Source organism: Cololabis saira, chromosome 20 (genome assembly GCF_033807715.1).
Source record: "Cololabis saira isolate AMF1-May2022 chromosome 20, fColSai1.1, whole genome shotgun sequence".
In the NCBI taxonomy this organism is placed as follows: Eukaryota; Metazoa; Chordata; class Actinopteri; order Beloniformes; family Belonidae; genus Cololabis; species Cololabis saira.
This window is the reverse complement of record NC_084606.1, coordinates 27,770,391-27,785,474: the sequence shown is the minus strand read 5'-3', so window position 1 is coordinate 27,785,474 and position 15,084 is coordinate 27,770,391. Positions and strand designations below refer to the sequence as shown.

General features: G+C 41.8%; 1 protein-coding gene across 9 annotated transcripts in view; it reads left to right on the top strand.

Annotated features, from left to right (window-relative positions):
• Positions 1–15,084, top strand: part of LOC133420633 (protein phosphatase 3 catalytic subunit alpha) — a 96,662-nt gene that overhangs the window by 42,201 nt on the left and 39,377 nt on the right. For all 9 annotated transcript variants that reach the window (XM_061710377.1, XM_061710375.1, XM_061710376.1 and 6 more), the window contains exons 3-6: positions 10,185–10,309; positions 10,873–10,984; positions 13,047–13,192; positions 13,854–13,993. In XM_061710377.1, coding sequence (XP_061566361.1) covers positions 10,185–10,309; positions 10,873–10,984; positions 13,047–13,192; positions 13,854–13,993 — 523 coding nt within the window. The remainder of the gene's footprint in view (positions 1–10,184; positions 10,310–10,872; positions 10,985–13,046; positions 13,193–13,853; positions 13,994–15,084) is intronic.

Sequence of the window (15,084 nt, the reverse complement as noted above, 5' to 3'; positions counted from 1 at the left end):
AATAATTTTGAGTTTGTATTCACCGATTAAGTTTGAGCTGTATAACAAGCTTTGGCCCACTCCTCTTCTGTCAAATTTTCCTGTAAATCTGATCTCCATGATTGTAATATGTTTTGTGATGACTCTCTGGATTTACTTACAAACAAATTGTATAGTAAGGATATCTGTCCTTTGGAGTCTAACACCAGTGCTTTCTGAGAAAAATAGGATTCTCTTCCCCCCAATTTATGTTAATCAGCCCAATCCGTCACCATGTCAGTGATTGGCTGGAGCTATGTATATTATGGTTTTGGGGGGCGGGGTTACCCCACTCTGTTTGTTTTCAGTTTACAGCCTGAGGGCTCTATATGAAGGCTTTTGTTTGTTTGTTTGTTTGTGTTTTGACAGTGAACATATGAGACGGGCAGCTAGTGGATAGCAAGGAAACGAGTGTTCTGGGTTAGAAACACACAGAGGTTTGTGTGTTATGAAATAGTCATGAAATACTTTGCCAATACATGCAAGAATATGTTTTTTTGTTGTCTTGCTGAAATAAGCAAGTCCTTCCCTACTAGAAACAAAAATCCAAAGATTTGTAGTTTACAAATATATAATTTTATGTGTACAAATATTATTGAAAAATAATTTTCACAGAGAAATGAATCCTCTCTTTTCTTTTTAAGCCTTTCTGAAATACACTTTTCATTTCCTAGCATTGGTCCATCCTTGCAGTTTCAATATTTGAAATATTCTCATCTTTATATTTTTTTTGTACTTTATTCCTTTTTTTCTAATGGCCACTAATGGCTTCCAGCATCTGATCCATTTGAAGTTTGTTCAACTCTTAAAAGGCCCAACCATAAATCATACATTTTAATATTTTAGGTTGCTGTTTCGTTCTAGCTTTTTAGAGATTGCAAACAGATTGATGTTTATAACAGATTGGCGTGCTGCACCTCCGCTTTTGCCTAAAAGCATGCTGTGCAGGATGTAGGCTCTCGGAGAGCGTTGGAGAGAGCCATCATAAATCTACGGATATTGTTATCACGCAGCCTCAATCAAAACACGATCTGGCAGAGTCTGCATCACCACGGACTTCACTCGCTCAATGAGCCTGGCCTTTGGAGTGGCCTGTGTAGGTTCTGAAGCCAGGTTGTGTAAGGCCCACCACCCACTCAGTAGCTGCTGCCCGCTGATATGCTGCTACTCAGGGGAATCACTTTAGCACACAAGCAGTAGATGGCCAGAACAAATTGTTTCTCACTACAGATAATGTACTCCCACCTGCTCTTCTTATGTGGGCTTTGGTTCTCACCTCGTTTCTGTTTGATGTGTGACAAGAGGGAGGGAGCCAAAGCACGTCTGTAGGTGTAGTAAAGAGTGATGGGTGGACTGTGCGTTTGCCGTGATAAAGCAGAGCCCCCGAGCTGGAGGAGTGAGCCGTCGTTTTCTGTTTGGCCACACTTCCCCGTGACCATCGCATCGGCTCTCTTCAGCCAGCGATTGAACTGTCAGCATCCCTGCGTCATCCCGCTGTCTCCTTCCCCCAGTATGCGATAGCTCTCCAAAAGGCCAGCTGGAGGGGCAGTCCTCCCACACACCCTGCAGTTTCTGTGTGTGTCAGGTGTTCCTCAATGGACCAGGAGAAAAAGAAATGTTGTAAAAAGCTTTTAAATGCCCTTGTTTACAATTCAATGGGAAAGCCAGACAATACATTTTTCAGAGTGAATGCATGCTCGCTGCCGTCTCTCCAGACACCGTCGCTTCCTGAAGACCTCGAGTTCAGTCGATATTGGTTTGACATTTGCTTTACAGAGTCGACGCTACCTGCTCCATCCGTCGGCTTGATCCGAACCGTAGTCACATGACTTTGTTGCTAATGGTGAATGTCATTAAGATCCTCTATCGAGCCGATGCTTCTTGCTTCTTTAGTGATATAAACTGCCCTCGTTAAAAGGATTCAGTGTTGTGGGGAGGTTTCCATGGCGATAACCAGCCCTCGCATCACACACCCCTCTGGTTAAAGGCAAGGCAAGTTTATTTGTATAGCACAATTCAACACAAGGTGATTCAAAGTGCTTTACATCAACATTAAAAGCAGCAAGACTTGCTTTTTCCTGGAGAGAGACTGAGGTTTCATCTACACAGTCTGGGATTAGGGAGATGGCAATGTATATTACGATGGAAAAGCTGACTTATGTGATTAGAGGTAAAGCACAATAAATTCGAAGAAATATGGACACCTTTAATGGACTTTCTCAAGCAACAATAGAATATATATGTCTGTAGAACAAGTGTGACAATCTAAGTTTGTTTGTGAGACTATTGAGTGTGACATTTTTTCTTTTATTTTTCTTAGTTTTTTTTTCCATTTAATTTTAATTATTTTATTTTTTTTGTCTTGTTTTCTGTCTTGTTTTATTTTTGTCTGTATGGACACGGCAGGACCTGCTTACATTTTGTTGGAAAATTAATATGATACTTGCTGATTGCTTTGTTTTTTTTTTGTACATTTATATTGAAATTAAAAAAAAAAATATTGTTAAAAAAAAAAAAGCAGCAAGACACAATTGAATGGTAAATAACAAATAAAATGAAATAAAATGATAAGAAAAGAGGTAAAATAATAAAAAGCACAAATTGTTAAAAATAAGGGCAGTAGAGTACAGCAGGTAAGTATTTAATTTAGGAGTACGCTTCAGTAAACAGTAATATTTTTAGGCCTGATTTAAAGGAGCTTGAGGCCGGATTGTGGCAAGATTTATGAAAAAAATCCATATACATTTTAAGTAATAGTTTAAGTAATTTTCTAGTAATAAGGTCAGATGAAGCGTTCCAAACCCAAAAGAATGAGCCCTCTAGTGTATCTCTCCTTTGCCTTGAACAGGCTGTGTGCTGCAAAATGTGCTGCAATTCAGTCCCGAATTTCCCGCGCTGGGCTGCGGATGTGACGTCACATGACGCTGCATGCACGTTCTCCCCGTTCTCCCGTGCCGGCTTCACTGTTGGCTGCAGTACCCCCAACGGCCGTCGTGGTGAAGGGTGGCGCTAGAGAGTCTCATTTCTTAAAAGCCTCAAGCTCCTTTTAAGGAGCTGACAGTTGGAGCAGACTTCAGGTCTACAGGAAGTTTGTTCCACCGGTGAGGAGCAGAATAACTGAACTGCCTCACCTTGCTTGGTTCTGGTTCTGGAACCACAACAAACCAGATCCAGATGAACCTCAGGGGTCTGGGAGCTTCATAGGAACTAACAGATCAACCATGTATTTTGGTCCAAGACCAGTCAGTGTTTTGTAGACCAGCAATAAGATTTTAAACTATATCCTTTGACTCACTGGAAGCCAGTGTAGTGATTTCATGACCGGTGTAATGTGGTAAAGCGAGAGGAACGGCTCGGATTATCTGCTTGTGTCTTGTGAATATGTCATTTATTATATAATCACATCCTCCAGAACCACGATGCAAAACAAAGGAGGTTTGTGTAATGAAGAATTAGTTCAACATGAAGATGACTTATTACACAGTCGGGAGGCGGGTTCCAGCCTCCCTCGTCGAGAGGATGAAACAGCGGGAGAAAAAGCAAATAGGCAATTTAAGCTATTCCTTTAAAAGCGACTGTTGTAGTTACATTAAAACGCTTTCAAAGAGACTTTACAACCGGCGCTGCGTTTGTAGCAGGCCTGGCTTGATTGCAAGCGAGAATAAGGACATCTTTAGAAATCAGACACAAACAACGAGGCTCCCATTTGAAGTCAGTCCCCGCTGTGGGTTTTAGACAGTTACATCGTGTGGGTTTAATAAAAGACAAACGGTAAAGCGGAGGTTTACGATACAGTCAAGAAGAGCAGATTCTCGGAGCTGTCTCACGAGGCTCATAACTCGAGATAATTGCTCTCCAGCGCTGTCCTCCTGCTTCTGCTAATTGGGTATCTCTGCGTCAGGCGTTTTTCTTTCCCACATTTTCCTCGTTGTATTATTTTTGCTCCAAGATACAGTTAATAAAGCTTAAGAAAAAGCAAGTCTGCATCCCTTTCTGAATAGATTTAAATGTCCTTACCCTTTTGTTAATGACTTGAATAGAAGATTGCGTGCAGACTAAACGAATCAAGGTACACTGGAGGCACGAAGACATCAGACGTAGATTACGCTCTTATCGCCGCCGTCCCTCTGAAGGAGAATAATGCTGATAGTTATCGGTATTTGTTTATTACGGCCATTCGTTTCTTAAACTCGTTACAAAAGATAAGGAAAGAAAAATTTGTCAGCGGCAATTAGTGTTTTGATCCTGCAGCCTGAGCAAATTTAATTAGACGTCGTGTTGGTTCGAAAACAGTGTCACTGATGACACATAACTGAGTAAAGTGTTAAATATTAGACTTACCATGATGAGTCGCTTTCAATAGTCTAGGGACAAACCTTCCTTTACGGTCATGTTGAACACACACACACACACACACACACACACACACACACACACACACACACACACACACACACACACACACACACACACACACACACACACACACACACACACACACATGCTAAGGACTGTAACACTCATCCGTTTATTTCCATCCATCCGCTCCAGATGTCAGCTGATGGAGAACTTGGACTTTATTTTGAGGAGGCAGTCCTTACGCTTGTGCTTCAGGTTTCATACAGAGAATTAAAAATAATAAAGCATAAAAGTTTACAGGGCAAATTTTGAAAAGATATATAAAATGAAGTTGCAAAATAAAAAAGGCCCCATAATATTCTCTAACAACTGTCGAGACGACAGGTATTGAATTGACTGCCCTATTAAAGGTGTAGCACAACTGGGTTTACAGTGAAACTAATTCAGAAACATCCAAAAGTGTACTTTTAGATGGCAGATAATAAATAATGACTAATTAATTAAAGAAAGCTACAGAATTCCCATGGGTTAATGGGTAATGATATTGTTTTTTGCTCAGATCTTCTGGTTTTGTTAGTGACATCTGCGTCTTCTTACGTTGATTGCATTTGTAAACCTGTTCTTGGTTTAGTCAGCAGCACAACATCAGCAAGAACGTACAATATGCAATATTGAAAATTATAATGGTGATTTCTATAAACAAATATTTGTAGGTGATATCTTTCTGCTCTGCAGCTCAGATTGATTTCCTTGCCCGCAATTATCTTTCTGTCCTCACAACGCTCTGCGCATAAATTAGCATCCAAACTGGCTTGTTATGCAGTGAAGTTCCATTCGATGGGTCATATATTTTACACTGCAAATGCACGGACGTTAAAACAGCCATTCACTGTAATACTTTATTTGTATTTGCAGTATGGATATTGTGGATGTTGACAATCCTTTTATTGGTATATTGTGCCTCACTTCCCTTTGAGTTTCTCTCCCGGGATCGGCTGCAGGACACCACGCCTGCATCGCGTTAGTCATTACTTACCTCAGTGTATTATACTTCCTTTTTCTCAGTTTCAGTGCCACATCAGAGCGGCACGTTAGAGGATTTCAAGTCCGGTCCTGATCCTGATTCGCCCCGCACGACAATCACGGGGGTGTGGCTTGAGTCGAATCATTATTTCACCAAATACTTATCAAGCGTTAGTTTACTGCTCCTAATCTAGTAATTTAGAAAATAAAGTCTCTGTTGTGAAATGGGCCTGATACTAGGGCTGGGGATCGAATCAAATGTCAAGAATCGATTCGATTCCGATTCTTAAGATTCAGAATCGATTATCAAGATTTGATTCGATCCGATTCGATTCGATTCCGATATTGATTTGGGTTAGTGTTATTAAAACTGTTTTTTGAGCTGTTGCATGAATTATATGACTGTAGTTATGCAAAATATTACTACTAGTATTATATTGAGATTAAACAGCAAGTATTGGCAGCTAATGATGCTGTAAGAACCAATCAGCTCCCAGAATGCTGATAGAACTGCTTTCAGAAACATCGTGGGTCAGAATTATCAAACAGATCCAGGGCAGCAAACAGAGACGGATGAAATCGGTTTTATTTTTTCCCACATTCCGCTTTTATTTGTTCCATTTTCGGTCTATTTTGGTTTTTAATTTTTGAGCATTTGGTTTTTAGCATTTTTTGCAAATGTAACCCCAAGACAGTGTATAAAGTAATGAAATATATTTTGGGGATAAACAAAAAAATAACCAAAAGTTGTAATGCAATGATGAAAATATAAAAAAAAAAAAAAAATGAATAAATAAATAAATAAATAAATAAATAAATAAATAAATAAATAAATAAATAATAAAAAAAAAAAAGAGAATTGGGAAATTGGGAAATCGATTTTTTTCAACACAGGCCTACCTGGTACCGCTCCCATTTACAGCCCGTGCTGCTCATGCGCTCATACAGGAGCGTCCAAAATCCACCGTTAAAAACAGCCAAGGAGACTGCAGCATTAGCTAATAACAAACTGGATACCTATGGGTTCTTTCTTTGTCCAAAATTGGTACCAATAAAGTCCAGAGGCGGTGTCCTCAATGTCAGAACCCACATATAAAACATGTCTGATTTCTACAATCATCTCAACACCCCAGTCGTCACCATCTGGATGTCGTACACTCGCAAACACGGCAGCTAATGGAGTACAACACAAGCTCACAGATTTATAACGTGGTGTGCAAAAACATGCACCAACAGGCCCATATTGTAAAAAATTGATGTCAGACTTATAATATTTTAAATAAGTAATTAAAAAGTAATTTACACCCAGACAGCTCCAAGAATTCCTTTCTGCAATCTTGCGAGTTTGCGTCTGTCCTTTTTAATGCAATCCCAGAGTGACTCCATGACGACGAGTTCACGGCCCGGTGGGTGCCGTCCCATCTGCTGCGCAGCCTGTTGATCACGATATCCCAGAAGACAGTTCTCCGAGCCTTCGGCTGAATGTTTGGGGTCATTAGCGAGCTGCAACGTGGATTTAAAATTTGAGACTGATCAAATCTGAAGTGCCTGAAACTTTTGTGCGATGATGTATGGTGAAGATGCATTTGAATCCTCAAATGTTGCTCTGCATTTCCATAACTACAGGACTGTCTCAGACAATTAGAATATTGTGATTTTCTGTAATGCAATTACAAAAACAGAAATGTCATACATTCTGGATTCATTACAAATCAACTGAAATATTGCAAGCCTTTTATTATTTTAATATTGCTGATCATGGCTTACAGCTTAAGAAAACTCAAATATCCTATCTCAAAAAATTAGAATATTCTGGGAATCTTAATCTTAAACTGTAAGCCATAATCAGCAATATTAAAATAATAAAAGGCTTGCAATATTTCAGTTGATTTGTAATGAATCCAGAATGTATGACATTTTTGTTTTTTTTTATTGCATTACAGAAAATAAAGAACTTTATCACAATATTCAAATTTTCTGAGACAGTCCTGTATTACAGCAGCGGCAACTTCCACTAATTAAACAAAACCCTCTGTCGTGCCAGCAGGATAGTGTGGGTGTCTTCAAAACCAGATGTGGGTTGTGTTTTTTCCTCTGCGTTTGCTGCCATACTCAGATGTAAGATGAGGCCTTCCCACATGCTTCAAATGAACTGTACCGCCATCCACGGTCACTCGTTCTCAGTTGAGCATTAACAAAAGTCAGTAATTGCAGCAGTAACCTTGTCATGATAGTCTATGATTAACCCAGTCATTGAACACATTACAACACGTTTACAAACAGCTGGATGAAACAAGCAGAGCTGAAACATTGACCGCTGAAGGACGGAGCTTCAGCACCGACTCAAACGCCGTCCACAGTGTCGGGCGTTTCAGCGGACTGTATCACATGGTGGATATGTAGAGATTCAGCACCAACAGCGTGTGACATGACAGCCTCTGGTTTGTTCAGCTCATCCTCCTGCAGACTTGACTGTTTCCAGGTACTTGATACTGCAGCTCATGTCTGTAGAGCGATAGATAGACGGCGTCTTTAGTTTAGACCGTGTTACCTTCCCTGGACGAGGAACTCATGTTATTCCCCCCTGGTGTTTAGCGGAGGGAAGAGGAGGCAGGGGGCCTTATCGAGTGGCAATGCATCACATGACTGCCAGTTGTGTGTCTGGTCGGCCTCGCTGGCTTCACCAACATCGATGCAACGGCAGGTGCAGGAGATGGAGCCGATGCTGCACCCATGGTACCCTGAATAGCAAATATGACTGGTCCAGTCTTCGTCCTGCACGTGTTGACCACACAAAACTTCTTTCTAAGGCTATTTAATTGGGTAATGCATTTGGTTACCTGCATTTTGCTCCTTGAGAAGGCAAAGTCCGTCAGTTTAGTTGCCTGTGGCGTAGGGATGGGTGGTATGGACAAAAAAATGTATCATGATAATTTCTGGCATTTATCCCGATAACGATAAAAATGACGATAAAAAAAATACCAATTCAACTCCACCTTTGTAACTATAACTCTATCACCACATTCAGTCTTTGGAGCCCCCAAATCACTGCTCTAAAAGAATACTAAATGCTACTAAACTACACCAATTAAATTGAATTGATAAAAACCAATTAAATTAGTACACCAGCTGGAATTTATTCTTTCTTTCTTTCTTTCTTTCTTTCTTTCTTTCTTTCTTTCTTTCTTTCTTTCTTTCTTTCTTTCTTTCTTTCTTTCTTTCTTTCTTTCTTTCTTTCTTTCTTTCTTTCTTTCTTTCTTTCTTTCTTTCTTTCTTTCTTTCTTTCTTTCTTCCTTCCTTCCTTCGTTGTGCGTCAATTTAACGCAGAACCATAAATCAGGCTTCACACAAAAACGTCATTTATCGGGAATTTATCGTTTTTACCGCGAGATGACAAATTCTTACCGTGGGGAATTTTTTTTACGGTTTATCGTGAACGGTAAAATATCGCCCATTCCTACTGTGGCGTATTATGGGTCCTCAGCCCTGAGGATGAGGAGCTTGCAAATGTCCCCGTCTCCTTATCAATAAATCCCACCCAGGTCCTCCTCGTTGATGTTGCACTGAAACTGTCCCGAAATGATAACATGACAATCAAAACCCATGAAAGGTCGGTGGATCCTGCAGGTGGCCGACGGGACGTCCCCATTTCCCTCCTCTTAGGTTTTACCCCAGACCCCACTAATGGACACCAGCCCACTGCAACTTCTTTTGTTTTCCATCTCTGAAACACTGGATTTGGCATCAATATTGTATGAAATTGAAAAGCAGCCTCCCATGTACTTTTTCAGTCAGTTCTTCTTCTCTTTTTTCCCCCCGGGGACCAATAGAGTGATAGTATCTCGAAGGGGGGGTTGAGAAACCAGTCCAGGATGAATCATTTGTAGTAGCTCATTTCTGACGCAGATGTTTTCATCCCAAAGCGCTCCCCTGGCGGTATTTAACAGCTGCCTGCTCTGCTGTTACTAACTGTAAATACATGATATAATAGTAGGCTGATATTGTGAATTGAACAACAGCTCTGAATGCACTTGGGCCGCACTTTTAATTTGAGGTGAACCGGATGGCTGCAATTATCTGTTTGTAATTGCTGTGACAAAAAAAAACCTGGTTTGTAATCGCACTCCAGCAGGTCGCGTGTAGAGACGGGATATGAGCGACGGCTTTCCAGCAGCCGATGAAACTTTGCTGCTGCGTGCGTTGGGAAGCAAAACATGTTCACAGGAAGTCTTAGACGCCAGAGGGGTTGAACGCAGAGAGGCTGAGAGGGAGTGGCGGTGGAAACAAATGGCATGGAAATGGATTCTGAGGCCGGCGCTCGTGATGGATGAATATTTTATGTCTAAATGAATGCGCAATGAAGGACGGAGGTTTCCACTAGCGTTACTTTGGGAAAGCATTAACAAACATAGAACATTGTGTGTTTTATTGTAAATGTAATATGCAGATATGCTGACATTTAGTGCCGCTGCAGTAATATAAAGCTAATTGTTGTTTTAAGACTATTCTTTGGTACTTGGTGGGTACAAATCATGATTATTTTATGTCTTCGTTTGTTTTGTTTGTGCATAACCATCTGAAATTAGCTGCTGAGCTTTCATGCTCCTTCATAAAATAAAAGCAATAAACAAAAACAGAATAAAACTGGCAACTTAAGGAGCCCCTGTGTAGAGTTTTCTGCTCTTAAGTGGCAAATATTGAAGGAAGGAAACATCCTGTCTTCATCTTGCTCTTGTTTTATGTCCTCTTGATGTGCTGTTGTCTCTCCGCTCTTCTTGTTCCAGTATGCGGAGACATCCACGGCCAGTTCTTTGACCTGATGAAGCTGTTCGAAGTGGGAGGGTCGCCGGCATCCACGCGCTACCTTTTCCTGGGGGACTATGTTGACAGAGGGTATTTCAGTATTGAAGTAAGTGTGCGTGTTTGTTTTCACGCGGGCCTAATCGAGCGCGACGCACGCCGTGTGCTTGACAGAAGCTGGGTTTATTAATAGCTTTCTCTAGGCATAAATCAGCCTGCAGATATCGGAGCGGAGACGGACTTTTACGATTTTCTTTCTTCAAATGTAGCCTGGATAGCAAATGCCACCGTGGAGCCGAGGGACATAACGTCTGAATTTAAACACGGACCAAATACGAGGACTAATACATACATTTCCTGCCATCTTATAACCTGAGATGCTTTTATTAATAAATGATATTTTAATGGGATGTGCCGTTTCGTGCCTGTCCTCTTTTCAAGGTTTGCCATCTCGCTCTATTTTGCTTCAGACGTATCACAAAATGTAGCGCATGAATATTTCAGTATCAGCAGAAGTATTGTGTCACTTTATCAACCTAACACAGTCTGACTTGATGGGTTTGTTTTTTTTCTTTTTTGCTTCCAGTGTTTTTCAAGATGACAAGCTGACCCCCCCCCCCCTCTTCTCTCTCTCTCTTTCTCTCTCTCTCTCTTTGTTCTTGTTTGTTTCAGTGTGTGCTGTACTTGTGGGCCCTAAAGATCCTTTACCCCAAAACACTGTTTTTGCTGCGTGGGAATCATGAATGTCGACATTTAACAGAGTATTTTACTTTTAAGCAAGAATGTAAGTAGCGGGTTTGTTGTTTTATTATTTGTGAGTTTGATTTAAAGTCTTTGAAGCTCTGAACATTGTGGGAGGGGCTTAAAACTGTGAACATACATAAATTAGGGGTGCAAGTAGCATGTAATAAGCTTATAGATATCACAGTAGAAATGGTATTATTCTCAGTTAATGACTTTTCACGAGTCGTTTCTTCTAAAGCACTATATTTCACGTCATATATCTGACAGCTTAGGTTTATATTCAACATTAAAGTTTGATGATCTCCATGCATATTTATATAAGATATTGGACAGAAGTGGAGCTGCTGGCTTTTACCATCACCTAAATAGAAACGGTATCTATAATCGTCAAACTGTCTTTTTCTTAATGCGAAAATTACTAAAATTTCACACTTCTATAAATAAAACAACAAAAGTAAAGGAAGAAACTGCAGGAAATTCAAACAGCTTTATTTTAGATAGAAAATATTGCAGACATGCTGAAGAGGGATTGAGGCTATCCACTCAATCCTTCCTTTGATTTATCGTTGGCTTGGCCGCTGCGAGCTGTTGTTTGTATCCTACTGCCAGTTTATCTGAGAAATATTCAGGAACGCAAAAGCAGCAGATACAGGTTTAATCTTTTTGTGGTATTTTTTACCCCTTTTATGATTTTTTAGAAAGGATTCACTTATATAATGTCTTAGTTTCAAGGCTCAACGCTTAAAAGTACTCTTTGGCCTTTTAGTCCTTCTTGATCTTCACACGTGTCAGAGCGGTTTCTGTTAGACTTTGGCCCAATCCCAATTCTCCTTCACTCGCCCTTCTTTTCTCCACTCGCACTTCTTTTCTTCCCTAAGCCCTAAAAAAGAAGGGGGAGATTTTAGGGCACTTGAGATCTAGGGCACTTGGCCCAGGTGCCTGTCCCAATTCTCCCCCTACCCCTCGTTTTCATCCCTTCCCTGATCAGGAAGCTGAGAGCCAAAAGCTGTTTTAATTTCAGCTGTAGCGCTGTTAATATGGCACTTTATTAAGTTTTAATATTTTTTCAGGTATAATGGTAACCTTAAGATCCCCAACCGGGGCTCAGTTTATCCAAATAACGCCTGTTAAGAAATTTGACCCGATGTTTTCGGAGATGAGAAGAGCCGCCGGCCCCGGGGAGCAGCCTCAGCTCACAGCCCGAGAAGAGACGTCTCCGCCGGGTCAGGCTGCTCCGTCAGCCCCGGGAGAGACACTCTCTCCCGGGACGCAGCTCTGTTGAGAATCACGCCGGCTGAAATAAATCATTTAGGAATATGTTGGTTTAATAGATGAAATCTAACAGTTGTAGCTACGCCTGTTAAGAAATTTGCTCCGAAATTTAGAGATTTCTGTCTGCCGGGTCCGGAGCTTGGGTCCGCGTTAAATCGACGCAGAGCCTACGGCGTAGGTTGCGTAACCTCCGCCGTAGGATCTGCGTTGGTCTAACGCGGAACCATAAATCCCTTTATTCTGGCGTGATCTTCCGCAACTTTATCTGAAAGTGTGTAAATTACCCAGATAACAGCTGGATTACTTTGTGGTTTCTGAAGACTATTATATCAGAAACATCCAAAACAAATCTGACGAGTCACAGGATTATTTCTCTCTATTTCTCTGAGACCAGTCTGCCTGTTTGCCTTCGGTCGGCGAGTCAAATCGACGCAGAGCCTCTTTTTTTCATACCCCCTCGCTCGCCAAGTCAGCATCTGAAATCCCTCGATTTGAAGGGGCTATTCTCAGCCCCTAGCCCTCGTTATGCCCCCTCCCCCTAGGTGAAAAGAGGAATTGGGACACCACTACCTTCACGGGAACGCGCAAAAGTTAGGGTTAGGGAAGAAAAGGAGGGCGAGGGGGAGTATTGGGACGCACCCTTTGAAAGAATGAGGGGGGGGGGGGAGCACCCTGAAATCGTGTTGTTTTTAACATGGGTTGGGGAAGTTTTTCTGGCACCGTTCAAAGCCTTTCCATCCCGGTCCAGTACACTGGCCCAGTATATGAGAGCAGCTTTGTTTGACTTGGCCTGCTCTCTCTCCTCCCTGCCCCGTTCCCCCCCATGACAGGTAAAATTAAGTATTCAGAGAGGGTGTATGACGCATGCATGGACGCCTTCGACTGCCTTCCCCTGGCTGCCCTTATGAACCAGCAGTTCCTGTGCGTACATGGGGGACTATCTCCAGAAATCACAAATCTCGACGACATCAGGAAAGTATGTGTCTTGATTCATTTTCTCTTCTCCCCCCCCTAAAAAATAAAAGCTTTAACTAGGAGTCTCTTTTCCACTTTAAACATGTTCTGCTTTTGTACACATTTGTAAGGAAATAAGTGTTTTTGTTGTAAAAGGAATGAGGTGATTCTCAGATCCAGCTCGGGACTTGCGAAGGGAACGGGGAGTACCAAAACAGTCTTCCCTTTGATTAAAAAATGTTGAGGAGTTGGATCCTGCTGTCAGACTAATTCAATCATCCCAAATGGATTTTGTGGCTGCAATCAGAGGCCATGCATAATAAAATTAGCTGCTCAGAAGTGGCCATCATGCAGCCCATCCGGTAATCCACAAGCTTTCCTTTAAGAGAAAGCTATCGCTGCCTGAAAGCCAAATTATCTATGTCGGCTGCTTGAAAAGGGTTCCGTTTATTTATTTTATTTCCATTTCCTCCCCAAGTCTTTCCAAAAACATATCCATCCAAGTTCTGACAAATGAATACCGTCTTTGAAGCGTCATCCATGCTGTAATTTGAAAATCACTTCAGAAAACACCTTGGCTGGAGTCAAAATATTGATTAGGATCACAGTTGCAGAAGAATCGGTCGGTGTGATGTCTTTCCATTCGAGCGGATTCACAGGAGTCCTTGTGATTTCTTCCACAGCTAGACAGATTCAAAGAGCCCCCGGCGTACGGACCCATGTGCGATCTGCTGTGGTCCGACCCTCTGGAGGATTTTGGAAATGAGAAGAGCCAAGAGCACTTTACACACAACACAGTGCGGGGCTGTTCCTATTTCTATAGGTGGGTATCCGAGGAAATACTTTGCCTTTTTGAAAACTGTGTTTGGGCTTCCAACCGACAACTAGAGTCCTGTTGGCATTACATTACACATGCAAGGCTGTAAAATCCAAATTTCCTTTTCTCCCGCTGTTAGGTGCACGGTGTGCCTTTTGAGGAAGCTTAAGAGGCCTCTCCTCCTCAGACTGTCGCCACTATTTCTGCAGTCCATATTGCCATCAATTGAGCTGAGTAACTGAACAAACAGAGGAAATGCTCAGAGCTAGCAGCTTGCACTGTCACAAAACGTAATGAACTGGCACATTACCTCAAGGCACAGTCCTGTCTCTAAATGCGTTCAGCACTCCCTCTGCTCATTATGGCCTGAGCGACGCTTACTTGGCCCCAGCACGCCACTGGCGAGCCAGCAGAAGTAGTCAGAGCTTTCCAGAGGCTAAGATACATCCTCTCTTTCTGTTAAGTTGATAGCACTTTTCTTTTGTTTTGCTTAATTGTATATTAATGTACGTGCTAAGCAGCTTCAGTTGTAATGGACTTGGAAAAGGCATATTTTGCACATCTTTCCTTGGTGTTAATGAGCCGTCACTTTGCAAACCCAGAAGAGGCTATAAGTTTAAAGTATATCTATATATCTCGGCCAATAATGTTTTTAATTTGAAATACTCGGACTTGTAAGACACGTCAGGAATGTAGCCTTCCTTTTAACCTCCGACATCTTGATGGGAATGGCAAATGTTTGCATGTTCCCTCATCCCCGCTAACCCCGCTGTCATTTTCTCAAAATTCCTCTGGAGCCTTGTTTTCATCAGCGTCCGGGGCTTCGTCTGCCCGGGGAACGGCCTCTAATTGGCTTCACACTGGCTCTCAGAATTTATGAGACAGTTTTAGCCAGACGGGGAGAAAGAGCCATTCCTCAACACCCCCTTCTCAAAAAGCGCCAGCTTCTTTTGTTGCTCCCAGTGTAACCCCCGCCCCCCCTCCATCGCCACCTCAGGCACGCTCGTAACACTTTTACAAATGTAACTCAGGCATGAAATTGCACATGCTTCTAATATAGTTGCTTTTATTATTGCCTCCAAGCAGCAGTGCAGATA